Source organism: Nyctibius grandis, chromosome 3 (genome assembly GCF_013368605.1).
Source record: "Nyctibius grandis isolate bNycGra1 chromosome 3, bNycGra1.pri, whole genome shotgun sequence".
Lineage (NCBI taxonomy): Eukaryota > Metazoa > Chordata > Aves > Nyctibiiformes > Nyctibiidae > Nyctibius > Nyctibius grandis.
Genome location: NC_090660.1, coordinates 39,225,104 through 39,245,962, shown reverse-complemented (window position 1 = coordinate 39,245,962; position 20,859 = coordinate 39,225,104). Strand labels below are relative to the sequence as shown.

At 40.6% G+C, this 20,859-nt stretch overlaps 1 protein-coding gene across 2 annotated transcripts; it reads left to right on the top strand.

Annotated features, from left to right (window-relative positions):
- The first annotated feature begins 252 nt into the window (after positions 1-252).
- BAG1 (BAG cochaperone 1) lies at positions 253-20,230 on the top strand. Of its 2 annotated transcripts, XR_011047820.1 has the most exons (8): positions 253-340; positions 4,143-4,271; positions 4,422-4,504; positions 5,196-5,309; positions 5,816-5,923; positions 11,074-11,151; positions 15,106-15,168; positions 16,907-16,923. XR_011047820.1 is itself a non-coding variant. In XM_068396378.1 (7 exons), the coding sequence occupies exons 1-7, from the start codon at positions 298-300 to the stop codon at positions 16,994-16,996; spliced, it is 630 nt and encodes a 209-aa protein (XP_068252479.1). In that variant the 5' UTR covers positions 253-297; the 3' UTR covers positions 16,997-20,230. The 2 variants fall into 2 exon arrangements, 1 of the variants encoding a protein (XP_068252479.1); XM_068396378.1 differs by lacking the exon at positions 11,074-11,151 and having other exon boundaries at positions 16,907-20,230.
- Positions 20,231-20,859: the final 629 nt, after the last annotated feature.

Sequence of the window (20,859 nt, the reverse complement as noted above, 5' to 3'; positions counted from 1 at the left end):
CAGGCCGCGCTGCCGGGCGGCGAGGGCTGCCCCGCCTGTCTGCCGCCGCGCCTGGGCCCGAAACGCCCGACCGTGCCCGCGCTCTCGTTACAGACGCGGGCGGTGGCGCGGTCACCCCGCCCGTGACGCCAGTCAACGACAGGCCCGTGGAAGCCGCTCCTGGGCCGCCCGTAACGCCACGTCCCGCCGCTGCCACACCCCTTCGCGGCCGGAGGGGCGGGGCCTGGGGCGGAAGTGACGTCCTACCGGCGCGCCCCGGGAGATGCCCTCAGAGCGGCTTCTTGCCGGCGGGGGGAGATGGCGGCGCCCGGAGCCCCGGTCACCATCACCGTCACCTACAGTAAGAGCCGCCCGAGGAAGGGAGGCCGGGCGGGTGAGGGCCCCACCTCCAGCCGCTGCCGAGCCGAGCGCGGTCCGCGGCGCCTTCCCTGGCGCCCCTTACCCCGAGCTGGTCCTGGTGCCTCGGCCCTCCGCGGGTCAGGCCCCTGCTTCGGGGAGCTCCGCCGGGCCCCGGGGCCGCCCTTCCCTGCCGGCTCCGCTACCGGCGAACCTCGCCTTGGCCGTTAGCGGTAGCCTGGCCGTGCGGGGCGGGCCCGTGGCAGCCCCTGGCGCCAGGGCTAAGCGGGAGTCGCGCGGGCCGCGGCGCTGGAAGGCGCCCGGCGGCGGCCCGAAGTGGGAGGGGGTGGTTGGGTGTGTGACTGACTTTGAGGCCCGAGCGCCCGCGGCTGCCGCTCCATAAAGCCTCGAGGAAACACAAAAGGCCGGGGCTGCGGCTGTCAGCGGGACGGCGGCAGCGTCCCGGCCTCGCCTGGGCCAGCGGCCGGGCCTGCCTCGGCCTCGGGGGGCACGGCTCATCCTCCGCTTAACCTGGCCTCGGTGCCGGCTGCTGCCGTAAGGTTTCTCTGCTCTGCTGCCCACGTCTCCCCAGTGTCTCTCTCAAGCTGATCCAACAGAAGGGAAAAAAAAAAACTTTTCCATAAGGAACTACTGGAGATAGTGAAGCGGAGGGCTACAAATGTAATTAGAGGACTGGGGCATCTCTTATGAGGAGAGGCTGAGGGAGCTGGGTCTGTTTAGCCTGGAGAAGAGAAGACTGAGGGGGGATCTTATCAATACTTACAAATACCTTAAGGGCGGGTGTCAAGAGGATGGGGCCAGACTCTTCTCAGTGGTACCCAGTGACCGGGCAAGGAGCAACAGGCACAAACTGAAACGTGGGAAGTTCTATCTAAATATGAGGAAAAACTTCTTTACTTTGAGGGTGATAGAGCACTGGAACAGGCTGCCCAGGGAGGTTGTGGAGTCGTCTTCTCTGGAGATATTCAAAACCCACCTGGACGCAACCCTGTGCAACATGCTGTAGGTGAAGCTGCTTTGGCAGGGGGTCGGGCTAGATGATCTCCAGAGGTCCCTTCCAACCCCAACCATTCTGTGATACCACTAACATAATCAAACTTGCTGCGCAGGGGTAGATCTACTGTAAGGACAATGGTGGGAACAGGTGACGAGGCTGTTCTTGCCAGAGGGCACGGAGCAGAGGTCACTTTTTTCGTAGCAATCTTCGTTTAGATAAAATATATCACTGAAGTCAGCACTGTATGTTAAAAGCAGGTGCTACCCAAGGGACTCTCATCTTGTGTGTTGAATAAGCTTGGACGTTTGCAAGATTGCAGCAGAAAGCGGTGGTTTCATCAGTATGACGGTTGGGTGCTGACCTGGTGAAATGGGTTACTCAAAGGCCAGCTGGCATGATTGCTTTTTTTTTTTTCCCTCAGGAAGAGAAATAGGCGGGAAAAGGAGGTGAAAGGGAAGAAATGGTTAAGTCTGCAAATAAATATAAAAAGTTACTGCAAAGTAGTAAGAATAGCCTGGACTCCACAGTTCTTAAAAATAAGATGAGAAATACCATGGTTAAATTTTAATGAAGTGGACCTAGGTGAGCCAGTAGGAGAAATGAGAAGGGTAGTAACGTATTAAATCAGCGAGGTATTCATCAGCTGATTTTTGTTAACGAAACTTGGTAATTTTTTTATGGATTATTTTTTAATTATTGAAAAATAAATTCTGCTCCTGTTCCTTTTGCAGTATGTTGGTGATGTTCTGTCTGCCTTTAGAGCTTACTGTTTATTTCTGCTTGCTCATTCGTGTTTTCAAGCTTATTGTTGTATTTGATACATTACTTTGTGAAAATATTTCCTTTATCACCTGGCAGTTTTATGTAAGAGTCTTTGGTGAGGAACTTTGTGGAATAATCCGTTTGAATCTTCATGATTCATGTGCTCATTGATGTCTTCAGAGAGCTCCATTTGATCTGAGGCGTTTTCATTTGCAAAGATGACAATAACTTAACAATACTCGTGTTTATAATTCCAACATCTTACTGTTTGCTGACAGTTGTCTTATCTGAGAATGTTTTTATCTTTCCAGTTGTTTTCTTATCTGGTAATTACTTTGTCATTAATAAATAGTGAATAGAAGGCATCCTTCATCTGGGACTTCAGCTATCTGCTTTGTACCTGTTGCTATCAGATGCTGGTTTACTATTTAGCACAGACATTTTTATTAAAGTTTTGCCTGTGTGAATGAAAGTGGGGAAAGATGGAAATAAGGGTGAAGAAAGAGAATGGTAGTAGACCCACATGTATCACTTGACAATCTGCAAGAAATTAATTGACCTGTTTTCTAAATATATTTAATCCTTTTTTTAAAAAAAATATTTTGGAATTTTGCACTAGTGGTTACTTTAAATTAGTATTGTCATTTACTGAAGCAAACTGATATGCTATGATACCAGTTCTAACCCATGAGGTATTTTTCATGGTGATTTCACTCTGCTGTGAATTTACAGTAAAATTTTTGTTACAGTCTGCCCAAAGTTGTACTCATAATTTGTAATTAAAACTATTGCTAGGCAAACTTCAGCTGTTCTCTGTTTGCTCTTTGTTTGTTTGTTTTTTCTCTCAACTTTTGACAGGCACAGCCCTTACACAAAGCAGTTCTATATATCAGAACAACCTTTTGAAATATATTAATGTTAGGACCTAAATTTTTTTTTTTTCCCAAAACAAATTGGGAAGGACTGTTTATGGAAAATGCTTGGGGGAGAGTTTGTATAATGTGATTTTGAGCTTAAAACCATTTTGGAATTAATAAATATTATTGGAGCTTGCAAGTTTTTGAGGCCACAGTGTTGCTTGTTATGTGACTCTGGGAGGCTGGGACATTTTTAAATCGATGTTTCTAGCATTCTTCTTTGTAAAAGATACATGCACTTCAAATTAGTGGCATAAGACTAGTTTTCTTTCTGGTATTTGCTAAGGAGTTCTCTCTTCTTGCAACATAAGAAATACCTGTCTTGATTTCCCTTGCAGCCAATGGTGGCTGATTCCTGTGGGTGCTTTCAGATTGACAGGCCTTAAGTGTGTGGGAGCAGAGGGTTATAGAAAGGGTCTATTGCAAAGCAGAGATTGATAGACATACTCCTTCTTTCTAAGAACTTCCTGCTGGTTGCATGCAAGTAATTTTAGGAAGTCTGAATAGGATGCTCCATAGGTGGAAGATGACATTCAGGCTGAGACTTCTCAAAGTGGTTGAGGCTGCATGTCAGCAGTATCGTGGGGAGAAATAATTTTTGGACTGTGAGAATTCTCTCAGGTGGCTGGTGGAAGGGAGGCAGGGTAGACATTGATTGCTTGCTCCTCATTTATGAGGAATCGGGAGGAAAGGGAGTGATAAATTGTCTCAGATTCCCCAAGACTCAGGCCATTAAAAGTTCCTACAAGTAGGAAATGGAACACATCATGAAAGTGTGGGCTTTCATGCTTTAGCTTGTGGGACATCTGGACAGCATCTGCACTCTTAAAAAGAGGTGGGGAATAATATTTAGCAGGAGCATTATGCCAGTAGAGTACGCCTGATCGAACTCTTCAGATTATTAGAATGTAAAACAAATTTTTCAGCTGAGGTAAGTCACTCCAAGACAAAGGAAATGCAATAGAATTCTTTGATTGAAAATTATGATTGTACGTGAGAATCAGTGATTTGAGAACTTTCTGCATGAATGGAAGTGAATATTAGAAATGTATTCCCTGTAATATTTTCTAGGTAACAATAAGTATTACTGTTACTCTGTTTTTTGTTAGGTAATGAAAAACACAGTATTCAGGTTGCTTCTCAACAAGAAGATGGTGAACCTACACTACAAGACATGGCTGTGCTTATTGAACAAGTCACTGGAGTTCCAGTTCCTTTTCAGAAACTGATATACAAAGGTAACTTATAAATCTGTCAATTTTTCTTATAGATGATACCTTTCATCTTAGTCATTTTCAGGTGTCCATGTTTTGAATGTCTTCAAAAAGACATTCTTATGCCACTAACTATATTTTAACTGTTTTTTTCCTCTCTCGTTTTCCATTTAGGGAAGTCACTGAAAGAATTGGAACAACCGTTGTCAGCACTTGGTGTTAAAAATGGTTGCAAAGTCATGTTGATTGGGAAGAGGGTAAGTGTTGCCTTTGGACCTTTTTGTTTTTTCCTTAAATTTTCATCATTTCTGTCAATGATTCAGCTGCTGAACGCAGAAGCAGGTTACAGCATAAACCTAGTCTTGTATACCTGCCCACAAAGTTGAGTTCAATCTCACATTGTACTGCAAATAACTCTGCAGTTTGTACATTTCTGAAATGACATTATTGACTGACTTCTGCCTAATCTGTTGCTTGTCAGTGCTCATGAACCTTCTGTGCACTGATGACCTTATCTGCCCATCTTATTTTTCTGGTTTAAAAAAAAGAGAAAGCTGTAGCTACTAAGTCTGCTGGGTTATTTCTAGTGAAATGACTTGTGGCTGGCTTTGCCAAGTAGAGGACAAGGTAGTATCTTGTGATACAAATGTTACCTCTACTTTAAAGATGCTAAGCTAACAAAAAAAAATTGTTTGCAGTTTTCCTTTTTCCCTTCAAATTCATCTCATTTAATATGTTTATATACATTACCACTTTGACTGTATTTGTAATTAAGCTTTGGAAGACGCTTATTTGGTAGGTATTAAAATATGGAAAGAATAACCACAGTGCAGTATGTATTTTAAATTAAAAGCCTTTATGTCTGTATCACCACTGTTGATAGTTTTTAGCTGCATAGTGACTATTTGTTGTACTTTTGTAGTGAATGTTGTACTTTTGAATACACAGAATAGTCCAGAAGAAGAGACTGAATTAAAGAAGTTAAAGGATTTGGAGAAGTCAGTGGAGCAAATAGCTAATAAGTTAGAGGAAGTTAATAAAGAGTTCACAAGTATCCAGAAGGTATGCCAGTTTTGTATTGTTTTATATCTTTGCAAAACAGTTTTGTAGGTAGATATATTTTTAAAAAATACTGTTTAAAGGTTTTGTGTAGTCAGTAATAGGCTGCCCCTCTTAACTGCCCAGGGGGCCTGTAAAATTCTTATTGAATTTGAAATGCTATTTATGAGTTTGCAAAATGGCGGCATGGCACTGTTTGGAAAAAGGTAAATATTGTTGCATATTGAATAAGTTATATTCTTTAGATCTAGAAAAACATAGAGTTCTCTCAAAGTCCAAAGGAGAATGTCCGTTACTTGTTTAATCTTTTAAGTAAACCTTGCAGATCTTACATTTAGCATTTCAAGGACTGAGAGAATACAGATTGGGACTGGAGTCCCTATCAAACTGGAAACTACAGAAACAGGAAGAGATGTTTTCTGCTGTGGTGGATTGACAGGTTTTCTAAGCTGAGTATTCAGTAGGATGTGGAATAATTTTGCCTTTCCTTCCCTCGTTTTCCTCCTCAGGGATTTTTAGCAAAGGATCTCCAAGCAGAAGCTCTAAAACAGCTGGACAAGAGGATAAAAGGAACTGCAGAGCAGTTCATGAAGATTCTGGAACAGGTTGATGCCATTGTAAGTATATAACCACAGAAGAAGGTCAAATCCCAACAGAAACTTACTGTTAAGAACGTATCTTTCTTGTAATTTATTTGATATTTTAGAATACTGAAAATGTTCTTTTGGCTTTCAAAATTAGTTAATTGGTCTGCTCATTTTTTCTTTAATACCCAGCTCTTGCCTCTGTATGTCTCCAAAAGACTACTTGGCAGCATCTATTTCTAAATGGTGATATTAATGCCTGTGTATGCATCCCCATTCTACAGAAGAGCTTCATTTCGGGAAGCAGCCTGTTAAGACTACATTAAATGGGTATCCTTTACTCAAGTTTTACCCTTTGAGTTTGTCTTGGCAAACTTTAACATTAAACTTCATGGTGACATTAAAGGTCTGGGAAGAAAATACCAGATAAACTATGTATTCTATATTGCATAAGAACAAGGAGGTCTTGAAGACTGAAGAATTTTCTGGTCAGTCGTATGTCGACTGACGGTACATTTATTTGAGAAGCCTGCATATTGAGGACTGGATTCTTTCTTTGTAATGTACTGGGGTATATCCAAGTGCTTCACAGTCATTAATGGATCATAACTTTACAGCATATTTCCAGAGTATATCTGTATCATGTAGTAGCTGAGAGCTAGGTGAGGATAAAGGACTGTGCAGAGGTAAATAGAAGATGTGGCAACTAGGGTGTTTCCTTATTCTGTTTCTCTGTCTGCTGGTCATTCTCTGTAAACTTCATTATATAATTATATTGCATATCATGATCACAATATCCTGCTCTGAAGTAAAAGTGCTGCTTTTCTGTGGTGGTGATGTCTTTGGGTCTCCTCCTTTGTACAGTGACCCTTTAGGGGATTTTTTTCTTCTGAAACAAGATTCCATGCAAATGCCTATAATTGGTGAACCAAATATAGTTTAATTGATGGACACTTTGAAAAAGTTCAGCAGCAGACTAAACATAGAGTAATAATTTGAATTGGCCATCATCAGATGCTATACAATATGGATGTGTTCCTAGGAATGGTGGGGAGCTCATTAACTTACTTCCTCCTTTCATATTGCGCACCTTTAATGGTAAACTAGCCTTTGCTGTTTGTTATGGCCAACAGTTCTTAAATACTTTTTAAAAATTGTAATATGCTAAGTATTTTAAAGTCTTAAAATTTCTCTTTACTTTTCTGCCTCATATAGAGGAAAATGTCTTGCTGACAGTTCTTGACTGCTGTTAGACATACAGACTTCATATAACTGATTCCTTGTCTGAAGTGGCAGATTTACTATGTGTTATCATGGAAATAGCAATAAGGTGACAACTGTTTCAATTGGATGGGATTAAAGCTTATTTCTGACCCCTTCAATTCCTGATACTGAGTCCTATTTAGAAAAAAGTCAGTACTTGTATGCTGGTGTACAGTTCTGGAACCCAGCAAGCAGCCTTGAAAAACGCTTTTCACTGCTTCCTAATTAATCCAAACCGAGTTTCCCAAGTTTACTTTTGATTCTGGTACTTTTTGCATGGCTTAAACAGAAAGTGTGCTATTATCTACCTCCTTATCCAAAATGCTCTAAATAGTACTGAACAAGGGGTTTTCAGGTTTAGTACAAGATTTTAGAAGACTTATAACCTAGTGACTCCATGTTTAGATTTAGGAAATAATGGAGTCCTTGTGCCTCAGTTTTGTCTCTTGGGAGACAGTAGAGCAACCAGAGCTAAAACTAATTATAATTAGTAACTTTTAGTATTTGTAATAGTTGTTTGTTACTTTGTTGTATAAGAGCCTATGACATTGATGAGCCTCATTTTTTTTAAAGCAAGAAGTGAGGGTTTTTATTACCAGTGATTGAAGTTACGTTACATATACCAAAGTCCATATTTATTTGTTTTAATATACAAAGGTGGCTGTGTTTTTTATCATGAAAACTGAACTACTGTGAAACTTCTGTGAAATCTTGCAGATGAGATACCTGTAGTTGGGTGGAATCTTTACATAAAATGTAGCTGTTCAGTGTACTGGTGTTACACCAGATCAGATGAGCAGGCCACCAACTTCCTGAGGTGTTACTTAGCTGTGCTGTAGTTGTGCAACGTACAGAAGTAGCTACACAGAACAGTAATGAAGTATGTTTACGAACAGTAAGTGGGTTCCACTGAAGTAAAAGATAGTGAATAGAAATGCAAAGCAGAAAAGTGTAAAGCTTCCAGAAAGTATTTTATCTGTATCTCAGAATTGGTTTATACAGTATTTAGTATTCTTTTTGTTAGCCAAGTAAAAAGCAAGTTCTGACAAATCTCTTGAATGCTACTGACCATATAGATGTGCTATTGATTCAACCAACAGCATGTTAAAAAAAGATAAGGGGAAAAAAAGAGTGACTGTTTTCTGCTAGGGCAGAAGAATGGATGCATTGTAAAAATGAAACATACCAGCAAGCTCATGCTATCAATGTTCCAGTTTGTTTCTTTGGCAAAATTGTTGTGAAGCTCTTTAAAGTCCCTTGGCTGTCATACATTGTTTGGATCAATGAAAAACATCTAGCTTGATACAAAATGACATTTGTATGATTATAGAGAGCTAAGGGTGAGGAAGCCTGCATATTGTTTTCTATCTCTTCTGGGGGTGTGACTCTCTTACTGTTATCAGACAAGCTCATTAATTAGAGGAGCTGAGTTTGGAACTAATATGCCTTTTTACTAGACTCCATGTGTTCAACAACTATGAATTTAGAAGAAGTGATTTAGGAAATGGAGAAGTAGGTCGGTAGTCATACAGTATTGGGTAGGAGAGAAAAAATACATTGTTGTCACTGCCAGAGGTGTGAAAGGAAAGTCTTGAAGGGATGCTTTTGGCTAGAGTAGCTGTAACTTAAACTTCTTAACATTAAATGTGTTTAAATAGCTACTGCTTCCACAGCAGGAAGGGTGGAGGGATCTTACGAGCATCTTACAAATTTTTGAATGCGGTTACACACATGTTCCCATAAGCCACAGATGTTTGCAGTTTTCTTCAGGAGGAATACAAATTGAGTCATGTTCAACAGTTGAAGATTTGTGTGTGTACATCACCAGAAATGCCATTTATTTCAGCAGTTAAAACATTTGGTCCAGGAGTAAAAGTCAAAGACATGACTTATTACAAATCTCAGTGAGTAGAACACAGAAAATCCTTGATTTGATCAGGTGGCACAGTTTTTTAAATAACTGGAAGGCTTTTTCAAGAAAAAAAAAAAAAGGAAATCATCTATCAAATTGCATGTATCAGTATTGAGGACATTGATAATATTACTGACTCATAATTATGTTCTAGTGGCCCATCCTCCTTTCTTGAGGATTTTTTTTGTTATAATTCCTCTGTAAAACTTACTTAAATTACTGTATTGTTCTGATGAAGCTTTTTTCACTGTCTCCTTGTCCCTGCTATACTTGTCATCTCGTAAATCAATACCAAATTAACATTTCAAGGATTAAAAGAAAGAAGTATTCTGAAAAAAACATCATGGTGCATGTAACAAACATTTCCCAGGCTTCTGGGAAGTTTTTCTGCTTACAATAAGATGAAAACTTATTATTAAACCTTTGAATTTATCTGGATAAATAAACGTTTGATAAACATTTCGTATTATAACTGCTAAATCTCTTAGCATGAATCATAAACATAAAATCAAAGCTTCAGGGGGAAATTTTTCTAAAGCGCAAGGAACATGAGAATACTGTTATCCCTCAGTGAGCGCAGAGCACTTAGTTACCACTTCTGCATTCAGAAAATCTATTGACAAATGCTGCCATTTAATAGCTGCTTTTAAAGAAGCTGCTCAGATGTCTACTTAGATGAAAAAGATTCAGTGTCAACATAATGTGCGTACCCAATTTACTTATTTATTTAACAATAAGTTAAAAAAAGTGAAGGGCTGGTAGTCAATAAAAAGTAGACACTAAAATACTATTATGTTGTTTTGGGTTTTTGAAAGAAACTAACAAAAAAGCTTCTTGTTGGATGGGGTGTCAGCAAAAAAATCTTTATTTGCAACTGATCAGCATTGGTGCCATGTGTAGCAGAGTGATTTTTATTTTTTTAAGCAATTTGATAACAAACCAAAAATATTTCTAGCTATGATTGATAGTGACTGCTAGTGTAGGAGATTGCATATTTTAAGAATGGTGTCTCTTTAGTTCTGATAAAATAGTAATAAATAATAAATTTGACTTGCACTTGTTTTGTTCATTAACTGACGATGCTGCTATAATGTGGCTTCAGGCATCAGGTATTTCCTTCTGGGGTCTATGGTTTGGGAAATAAATAAAGAAGAGAACAAAGATGTGGTGGTAACGCTAAGCTTAAAAATCATTATTGGAAGCACTTCTAAAACAAACAGAACTTGAGCAGAGCTGAGGGTGATGTTCTGTAGCAAAGGGAGGTGGTTTTATTAGGAGATCAGCTGGGAGAGGGGAAAGAAATGACAGTCTGTATTTTGTAAGCAGTGCTCAGGAGAGAGGATGCTGGGTTCGCATTTAAAAGAACACTCAAGAATAAAGTGTATCTAGAGGCAGGAAAATGCACATGCATGAATTTATTACTCTGTAAGCCGTGATTGGTTTTAAGGATTTCTTGTATAAAGCATGAGTGCTGTGCATTTTGTATTGGTCTTTGAGGATGTAATGTGTGTGTGTCTGCAGTGCATCTTGTCAGTGTATCTGCAGGGTGAGAACTCTCAAAGAGATGTGGTTAAGCAATGCTGAATTCGGGGGTGTGGGGTGGGAGATGATAGCCACTGGTAGCAGGGGGACTTGAGATCTGTTTCTGCGTGGGTGGGGGGAGGATAAAGAACCTGTGCCTGGGAGCTCTACAGGAGTTGCTGGGGTGAAGCCAGCACTGCAATCACTTCTGAAAGTTTAAGACCATACAGACCAAGGACTGTGAGACTTGAGCAGGGTTTTGTCACAGAGAAAGTGCAATGCAAAGAGGAGACCTACTATAAAAGTAAGAATATGCTGTGCAGTAGAAAGCCATATACTAATCCCAGCTACTGCCCTGCAAGCAATGCTAGCACCAAAAACGTAGATTTGGCAAGAGTTTTGCACAAGCACTGCCTAGGCTTAAGCTGCTCCTTCTTTAATTTCAATTTGATTTTAATTAAATATTGAAATGTTATTGTGACTTAAGGTTTATTGCCAGCTTCACCTGTTAAACCCTGAATAGTTGGACAACGTATTCCTGGAGAGGAGACGTAAGCTGACTAAGGTAAAACAGAGAGACTGAGATTTAATTTGATTAAGATTTGTAAACTTTACTAATTTGATTGCAAAACCCCTTTTAAGCAGCTTGATAAGTTAATACATTTAGGCCTTCCAATTCCATGTCTCTGCCAATGGATTACAAGGTGTGATTAAAAAAAAAAAAAAAGCTATGACAGTGTGTAAGCAAACATAGGAGTTTTGAAAAATGTTGTCAAAAATAGAAATAGTCTGAGTGTCTTCTCTACACTCAGTTTCCTCCAGTTACCACTATCTGTTTTAGAAACAGACTTTGTGTGATAAGCCCAGCTGGAGTTCCCTGTCTGCTGTTGAAAGGTAACTTAGGCCTATTTTGAAGACAAAAAATTGTTTGTTAATTTGCTGTTTCAGGTTGGTAGGAATACTTGCATAGTCCAGAATCTCTTTCAGAAAGTACAGCCTGAAATAAGTCCTCAGCAAAGGGAGATGGGGAGTGTAACTGAGCTAGTGCATATTTTCATTTTTAATTTGATTAGTAAGAAATTCCAAGTCATGGAAAACTTCAAGGCATAAAAGAATTTCTGTGACAATAAGATAACATCTTAATTTTCTGGTAAGAATCAGCCGTTAATAATTAGGCCTAAGTCATCTTTGTTCTTTCAGGCTATTACATACATGGAGTCAAAATAGTACGCATCAAATACTCTCTTTATGTTAAATGTTTCCTGTCATATTTTGTTAGTTTTAAAAAGTTAATTGTGCTGTTGAAAACCAAGGGAAAATTAAGAATGTTTTCCCTGTGGTTGCAGGATCCTATGTCTAAGATCCCTTAGAATACTTCATATAACTTTATAATATTTTTTTAAACTCTTTTTCCCTGTGACAACAACAAATACTCCAAAGGCCACCTTTTTTATTTGTGAGCTAGAACTAGTGTTTGACGAGAATTCACCCACAGCTTTAAACTAACTTCTCAGCTGGTTTGTAATGTCTTTGGAGCATTCAGTTTCTGAAAGAAAAGCATGTAATAAAATCTTTTCACAGTGTCCTGCTTGTTGGGAGGAGACGTGCAGGTTTAGCATGCTACGGTAAGCAAGGGCTTATTAGCAAGGGCTTATTGCAGTAGACAGTACTAGAAAATACAATTTGTAAAGAGCAAAGTAGCTTCCAAAATGAACAACTGGAAAAAAGCTGTGCTTTGGAAAATGGACGTGTGCCACTTGCAAAAAGGAGTTTTCATTTTAGGCAGGCTGCTGTTGAAAATGTAATAACAGCTTCTGAACCTATCTGTGCTGTAAATCCAAGGATGTGAGGTGACATTACATAAATGAAGAAAGTGAGCACTGTAGAACAGGCTCCTCTAGGAGGAGTTATATTGTGCGTGAGAGATTCCTGGAGTTAACCTGGTAACTTACTTTCAAAGTTACTTCTTCTCTTTCTCACAAAATAAGAGGAGTTGGAAAGGATAGATAGGTGTGAATGCATCTTAGGACAAACTGAAGAGTGTTTTTGGTATTAAGAAGATTAACATCAATTTAAAAAAAACAAACCAACCAACTAACCAACATAACTTTTAGTTTTTAGATATTTCTGTCCCTGTTTGTAAGATAACACTGCACCAGTTTGCATTTGGAAGGGTATCTCCCTTAATCCGCATACTCTGATGGTCAGACTGATGGTCACTTTTCCACCTGAAAGAAGTTTCTGGCTCTGTTTCAGGAGCTGCAGTGTGACATAAAAGTTCTCTGTAAGGGAGATATCTTTTCTGATGCTGAAGGAAAGTTGATATGACTTTTATATAGCTTAACAATGCTGCTGTTTGGGAAAACTGGTACTGGAGCAGCAGAAATGGAGCTGGAACTACTTAAACAGAAGATTCTTTCTCTTACCAATCTTCCAAAAGCAAACGAACAATGTAAACCAAAAAAACTGACCCTGAGAAGAGGTTAGTGTAGTAGTAGTTACTCCCACTTCCAACTTCCATACTTTCCTAGGAGACAAGAAGCAGCATTGTGCATTCCTTCTTCCAGCTGAGAGTAGAAAGAGTGAGAGGTATTTTAAACCAGAAATTTATGTAGAAATAAAATGTAAGAATGTGTCCCAGTCGCTCTGTTGCATGCCCATTTTCTCCTCGCCCCATGGTGCTGGGAATGCATGCTGAGCCTGGTGACTATTATTTCTTTGTCTGATACCACTTACAGCATGCTAATTACTGCACAGATACTGGAGCAGTGTGATCTCTGAACTTCCTTGGATCTTAGTGATGCCTACAGTTTCACTTCCCATGATGGACTGGTTTTTGGTGTGGAGTCTTGTCTATTTTTAACTCCTGCGTTAGGTTATGTGCAAGACTCCTATATTTAAGACAGTGTATGTTTGGCTAGACACTAAAAGAAAAGAGCACCTTTTTTTTTTTTTGATTGTTATCAAAGATTGTGTATCTAAACCTCCCAGTGGGGCTTGCATTTTAGCTGAAACGGAACAGAGGGTAATATAGGGAAACGTCTATTCTTGATATGGAGTTAGGGTGAAAAATAAAAGGTATACCAGTGAGAAACTCCAAGATTTTTATGCATCTTCAACAGTGAGAACCCAGTGTTTCTAAGAATGTTCACATAAACTTTATGTAATGATAATCATCTGCACAGGTTTTTCATCTGTTTCAAAAAAAATCATAAACCTGAGCACCATTCCCCACCAACAGCCCAATTTCACATAGCTCCAAAAGGACAAAGCATATAACATTTGCTGAGGCGACATACATGAATATATTGGCTGGTAGGAGTACAGAAAACAGAATCACAGAATCACAGAATCAGCCAGGTTGGAAGAGACCTCAGGGATCATCGAGTCCAACCGTTGCCCCTACACCACCCTGTCAACTAGACCATGGCACTAAGTGCCATGTCCAGTCTTTTCTTAAACACATCCAGAGAGGGTGACTCCACCACCTCCCTGGGCAGCCCATTCCAATGTCTAATAACCCTTTCTGTAAAGAGATTCTTCCTGATGTCCAACCTGAACCTCCCCTGGCGAAGCTTGAGGCTGTGCCCTCTTGTCCTATCGCTAGCTGCCCGGGAGAAGAGGCCGACTCCCACTTCACTACAACTTCCCTTCAGGTAGTTGTAGACTGCAATAAGGTCACCTCTGAGCCTCCTCTTCTCCAGGCTAAACAACCCCAGCTCCCTCAGCTGTTCCTCGTAGGTCAGACCCTCCAGACCCGTCACCAGCTTGGTCGCCCTCCTCTGGACTTGCTCCAACACCTCAACATCTTTCTTGAAGTGCGGGGCCCAGAACTGGACACAGTACTCAAGATGCGGCCTCACCAGTGCCGAGTACAGAGGGACGATCACTTCCCTAGACTGGCTGGCTACACTATTCCTAATAGAGGCCAGGATGCCATTGGCCTTCTTGGCCACTTGGGCACACTGCTGGCTCATGTTAAAACTCACCATAAAACGATGCAGTTCAAATGAAATTAAAAGCTATCAGCATGTAACACTTCACATCTGTTGCCTTCCATGAGGAGATTGCAGAGAAGATCAGATGTACAGCTTAAACAGACTGGCAATGCCTGCATTACTGATGATACATTCTAATGATGGCGAGTGATTGAGTTAATGTGTTTGTAAGAAATTAATTCATCTTATCGTCTGAAAAAGCTGAAATTGAAGCTCAGCAGAACAGTTAACATATACCACAGTAGACAAAAGCAGTGTATGTAGTCTATTGCTGTATGTTACCTAAAGACAGGTGGTAAATTTGCTAGCTCAGTTCTTTGCAATCAACATGCCGCATCCCTGACTTTCTGAATTTATGACTTTTTCTTTTAAATTCTTTCTTGTGTAGTCATCCTCGCTGAGCAGGCATGGCATTTTCAGTATGCCTGTTCAAGGGATTCTTTGATACATTCGGTTTTTGCTGTAAGTTTAATATGTTAATTTCAACATTAAGCTGCATCAACTTGTTTATGTTACTGCAGAATCTGCCAGAGAATTTCAGTGATTGCAAACTGAAAAAGAAGGGGTTGGTGAAAAAGGTTCAGGTAAGTTTTTTTGAGTTTTTTTGTTTCCCATTAATGCTGGGCACTTGTATACCAAGAGTTTGTGAAAATCACAGCTGTTTAGAGCTTAGATTTTTTTTCAGTGTTTGTTCCTACATTGGTATTTCTTATGACCTCCCTTTGTTGAGGTATTTAATAGCTTTATAAAACAGCATAGAAAAATACAGGTTTTTCATAGTTCATGCTATTTTCAGATAATGTTTGTAATTTACGTTAGTGCTTGGCCCTATGGCTGCCTGATGATGTCAAGTAATGATGATAGCTTGTAAAGAAAACAGGATCATTCTTCCTTTATGGTATCTTGGTGGGCTGGAGTAATGAATGGGGTCTGGGCACAAGGATGGCTGTAAACCTCATGGCAAGGTTAGAGTTCCGCTCTTGGGTGAAGTTATTGCAGAAGTAAGTGGGGCTTTGTGTAAGAACTGCTGTTAAAGCATAAAATAGACTCTGATGAGTAGAGATCAGAATTATTTACGTGCTTTTATAGGCACAGTGTTCTGCAACTGTACGTTACGAACCCTTTGAGGACTGCAGAAGAATCTAAGGGGTTTCAGATGAGAGTAGTCAACAACAGTTTGTTTTTTGCAGAGCAAGAAAACAATGGCAAGTTACACTTATTGCTCTTAAGTATTCATGAAAGCGAGGGGGAGCGATTGCCTTCTGTTGATGGCAGTCGTATCTTCCAGAATGGGGAGACGGATATAAAACACTCACAGCCAACAACTGCAGTCGTTGCCACGTTGACTTTTTCATCCCTCAAGTCCTTACAAAAGTGGGTTGATGCCAGCTCAAGGGATTGGTTGAAGACAGATGATTCAAAACAGTGTGATGGTTGAGAAACATTCACCTGGCACAACAGTTTCCTGCTCTAGAGGGAAGGAAGTTTCTTAATGCCATTTTAATGTAAATAACATTGAATATCTGGTTTGACTGTTAAAAGTCTAGTGCAGACACAGCAAAACTGAGTGCAAGACCTGAATAGGTAGTGAGAGAGTCTGCTCAGAAACTGCAGTGTACTCGCGTACATTGGAATTGGCCTGAAAGAATTTATTGGCTTAAAGTACTGGCGTGTTGTGCTGTGTACAGCACAAGCAAAGTGACCAGTGGCTGCTGGCTCTTAATTGCTGTATGTGGGTTGCTGTACTTGTAAGAACTTGTGGGCAGGTTCTAAGAAAGCTTAAGGTGCTATGGACTGCCCTTTTTTTGGAAAGGAGCCTTCCTTCTGCCTTTTGAGGCACACCACCTCCTTACTGATAAAGGTGAGAGTTCATGTTGCCGTGTAGTCCTGAGAAATAGAAGAGGCCTTGGTTTAATGAAAGCTTGTTTTAGATTTGGCTGAGTAGATTTGTCACTGCCACCCTTGGCTACAGAAGCATGTGTTTTAGAAAGGGGCTTAAAAGTCCTGTTCCAAACTGAAGCACTAACTTGTCTGAACCTTTTGTCCTTATTGTTGTTTATGAACTTTGGATCAACTCAAAGTATTTCAGTGGCAGGACTGATGAGGATGGGCAACCACGTTGTCGCCTTGTCAAATACCATGTTTCTGTTGGATTCTGGGTAAACAAATTGTGAATAAGCTCTTATCAAAACCGAGCTGGAAGGTGGTTGTTGAGTTGGCTTCTTCAAATTCGTGATTCAAACTGCAGTTTCTATTCTGAAGAAGCATCTACCATTGCTATAATTGCATCCTCAATAACATTTGTTTGTTTCTTATTCTCAGGTTTTTCTTGCCCAGTGTGATACCATTGAAGGAAATATTGGTCAAGAAATGGACAAGCTACAGTCAAAGAATTTGGCACTGGCAGAATGAGGCATTGCCGTACGTAATTAGGAAACATAATTGCTCTATGAGCAAGAAGAAAAGTTTGCTCTTTGTTTTGGAGCATGTATTCAGCTTTTTTCTTTTTTTTCTTTTTTTAAAGCCCAGTCTGTTAGACTGGTACTGGTCAATCATTTCTTGCTGGTTGTCTTGTTTGCCACTTGGTTAGACCTATTATTTTGAAAAGAAAATCCTTCCTGAAGAATTGCAGAAATAATCTTTGTGGTGAATTGTTATGTATCTTATGGACGAATGTTTAGTTAACTAAGTTACAAAGTTTGCAGTGATGGGCAATTTTGTCTGATATGTCTTTGAATTATTTACAGCTCAAATCAAAGGAGGTCTGTGATTGTATGAGTGCCATAAGTTGCAGTTGTAGGACTTCAGTTTGGTTGCAAAAGGCAAACTGAGACAACATCTGGGAAAGTGGAACATTCTAATAGACAGTTCAGAGCAATAAAAAAAAACCTTACGCATTTGTATCTACTTAATGTTTGTATGCATTTATAAATATAAGAAAGCTTGACTATAAGGGAGTCGTACCTATTTTAGCCTTAAATTGTCATAATAAATGGAATGTACTGTAACATGTATGGTACTTAATTTTGAGTGGTGCTTTAAGTTGTTACTGAGCTCCTCGATACAGATGTTTTTTACATAGATATCTGACGTACTGTGGTTTTTATAGCTTATTCTTATTTTTATTGTATGTGTTCCATCTTGAGTTATGGTGAGAAATGAAATGAGATTACTCATGCTGCTCATATACCAAGGATTCAGTTCAAGCAAGATATAACTAAGGAGCTATTTTGAAAGGTTTTCTTATACTTTCTTTCTGATTTCACTGAATTGATGATGCTATATTTAATAGAAAATCGCAGTGATTATTTCTAGTATGTTAAGGTAATCGGTGAATTTTTATAACGTGTTACAAAGTGACACTATTTTAGCAATGCCTTGTGACTGAGGATTATGACTGATTCTCGCAGTCAGATACGTGCCATGCTTAGCCTTCTCTGATGAAAAATAAGCTTCTACAGGAGGTAGTAACTGTCAGCAGGTGCAGCCAACTTTGCAATTGTTGGTCAGAGCCTGTAGCTAACGTACCCGTAGTGGGAGCTGCTTTTACACTGATGCTTCTGGGTGGTAGATCAGTCGTATACACGGTGACTGGTGGAGTAGTGACTGGTAAGGAGCCTGTTTGTGGGGGGGGGAAAAGCTTTCGTCTCAAATGAGTCAGACAGGATGTTTAGAAATGGCCCTTAGGTAGTGAGCCTTTATCCTTATGTGACTGCTTTAAGATGAGCTGTCATTTCAAGATAAAATTAGGAAATGTGTGTAAAAAATATTAACTTCTAGTAAGTTATAAACCTTAAATAATACCTAAAGTATTATTATTAAAGTATTATCTTTGATGTTTGTAGTTGGAGGAGCATTTCTTTAGTGAAAAATGGCATTGGACAAATGAAGTGGTAGCCTTGCATTAGAAAGGGTCACTTTTATTCTAAAAATGCTTTTTGACCATACCAAGATGAAAGTTGCCATATTTTTTACTGTTAACCAGTTTCTTCAAGGTTTTATTTTTTCCATATGTAACACTTCTCAGCATCTGTGGAGGACTTTAAGGTCTAAACTCCTAGGAAGCTTGTCTACCATAAGTTAGGAAATGGTATGTTTGGTAGGACTGTGAATATTTTTTCTTAGGCTACTAGTCTGGTCATGCTGCATTTTCTCAGCACTTTAAGGTTAGGAAGAAGAAGAGTTGGTTGTAGCCATTTTTGTGAAGCCCTTCTTAGCTTGGTGCTGCTTCTGGGCCAGATTCAGCTGACTTAAACCACCAGCAATGCTGGCGCCTAATTCAGGGGATGCAAAATTACCTGCTTTCCTGTGATGGAAAGGATCCTCACCCTCTCAAAGTCTTCTAACACATTGAACTTCCACAGGTGCATGTATAATGAGTGAAGTATCCCCTTGTGCCTGTGAAGAGAACTGGGAGCTGTGGTCATGGCTAGAACTGTGTCCGTTTCTGCTACTATTTTTCTATCTTGGGTAAGAACCCTAAGGCTATAGGCAGACGTCATCTTTTGGATCTTTCCGTCAGTGGAAAAGGCTATTGACTTCAGCCACTTCCCAGCACTCCTTCCCAGAAACTGCTGCTCCTTGAGATGTGCTGTGTGAGTACCTCCTCAGCCTGTCTTAAAGCCAGGTGGATTAACTTTAAGATGTTCGATTGTAGATCTTTTGATAATCTGGTAGTTGGAGGCAAAGAGAGTGATGATGAACCTCCCCCACCAGCACATCTGGATTCAGCAGAGGGTGGGTGTCCTGAGCCAAAGTTACCGAACAGTGGTAACTCCTGGTATCAGAGTGTTTGGTTTCTAGGACAAAAGTATAAGTGTATGAAGACAAACATCTGCAGTATAAAATTTTTTGGCTTCCAGATATAAAAATGATTTGATTAATTTTGAAAAGTGGATGGTTGAATTTAAGTTATGGAAGACCTTCTAGAGTGGATTGACTTTTATACTTAGTTTTGAAAGAGGAGCCCTACACTTAATTTTTTTCATAATAGCCTTAAATTTCAGTAAAAGCAAACGTCTGTGCTTTTGAAAAGTGCAGCAGGCTACAGTTGTGGAAGGAAGGAGAAAGAAGAGGGGATTTTAAATATTCTTCAGAATTTGTAAACTTGGATCTCCTTCAAGCTTAAGATCTATTCTCACTGATTCTGTAGTCTAGGTGTACTGTGATAGTACCTATTTTGCTACTGCATCAGTTTCCCACCCTAACCATCTTCCCTGATCAAGTCAAAAGAGAAGCGACTCCCTTTTGCCGTAGTTGCACTTACCCCATCGTCTTCCTCCAGCTGCTGTATTGCTCTGGCTGTGTTTACTCACCTCGGATTTGCCATCCGGGCAAAATGTCTTACCGCAAAGTTTCTATTTTATGAAAATGGAAATCGAATCACACGCTTCCCTGCCCCCCTTTCTCCTCCAACTCCCTATAAGCTGTTGAGTGAGACGAACCGAACCCGACATTCAGTGGGCTGCGGGGTCTGGAGCCGTGGGACGGCTTGCTCTCTGGGAACACCATAAAATACGCTGCTTGTAGCGGCATCCTCTGTGACCAAGTCCTCCTGAAGGTAACGTCGCTGTAAACCTGGAGTAATGTTTTCTTGACTTTTAGTGGTCGCTCGTGGTTTGGAGTAGTTGACACTATGGAATTTGGGGCTGGATTTTTTTTTTTTTTTTAGTTATTTTATTGTACTATCATACATGAAAAGGTAACAATAAAATATGGAAAATTCTCTGCTGTCCTTGGTCATGATGTGGTTACTAACTGCTGCTCTCCCTGTTGCAGTGTGCTCTGTGCGGGGGAGCAGGCAGTGTTGGGCCTCTGGGGAGGGTGCAGCGCAAAATGTTACCGGTATTGGCAACAAGATGAAGCTTAAAGAAGGGCAGGTTTTTTTTTAAAAGCACTTTTCACAGTCGTGTTGCACACTGAAGGTTTCTGGATCTGCGTGTATGGGATGTACTGGGTTTTTTGGGGGTTTGTTTTTTACTACTTTTGGGCACTTGTTGGGGAATGTATTGAGAGGCACGGCTGGCAGCTGGATGATGGTGCCTCTTTAGTTATAGTGGTGCTCCAGAGGCTTAACTCTGACAGACCTGATCAGGATTCTGCTCTGTTGCTGAGGTGGTTTTATTTCTCCTCCCGCTCCCAGCCGCGCGCAGGGGGCGGGGCCGGGCTCCCGCTTCCGCCCCGGCCGAAGCCCCGCCCCGCTGCCGTCGCTCGGCCCCAGGACGGGGCGGGGCTTGCTCGCATCCCCGCCCGCCCGGCGTGCTGTGCGCCGCGGG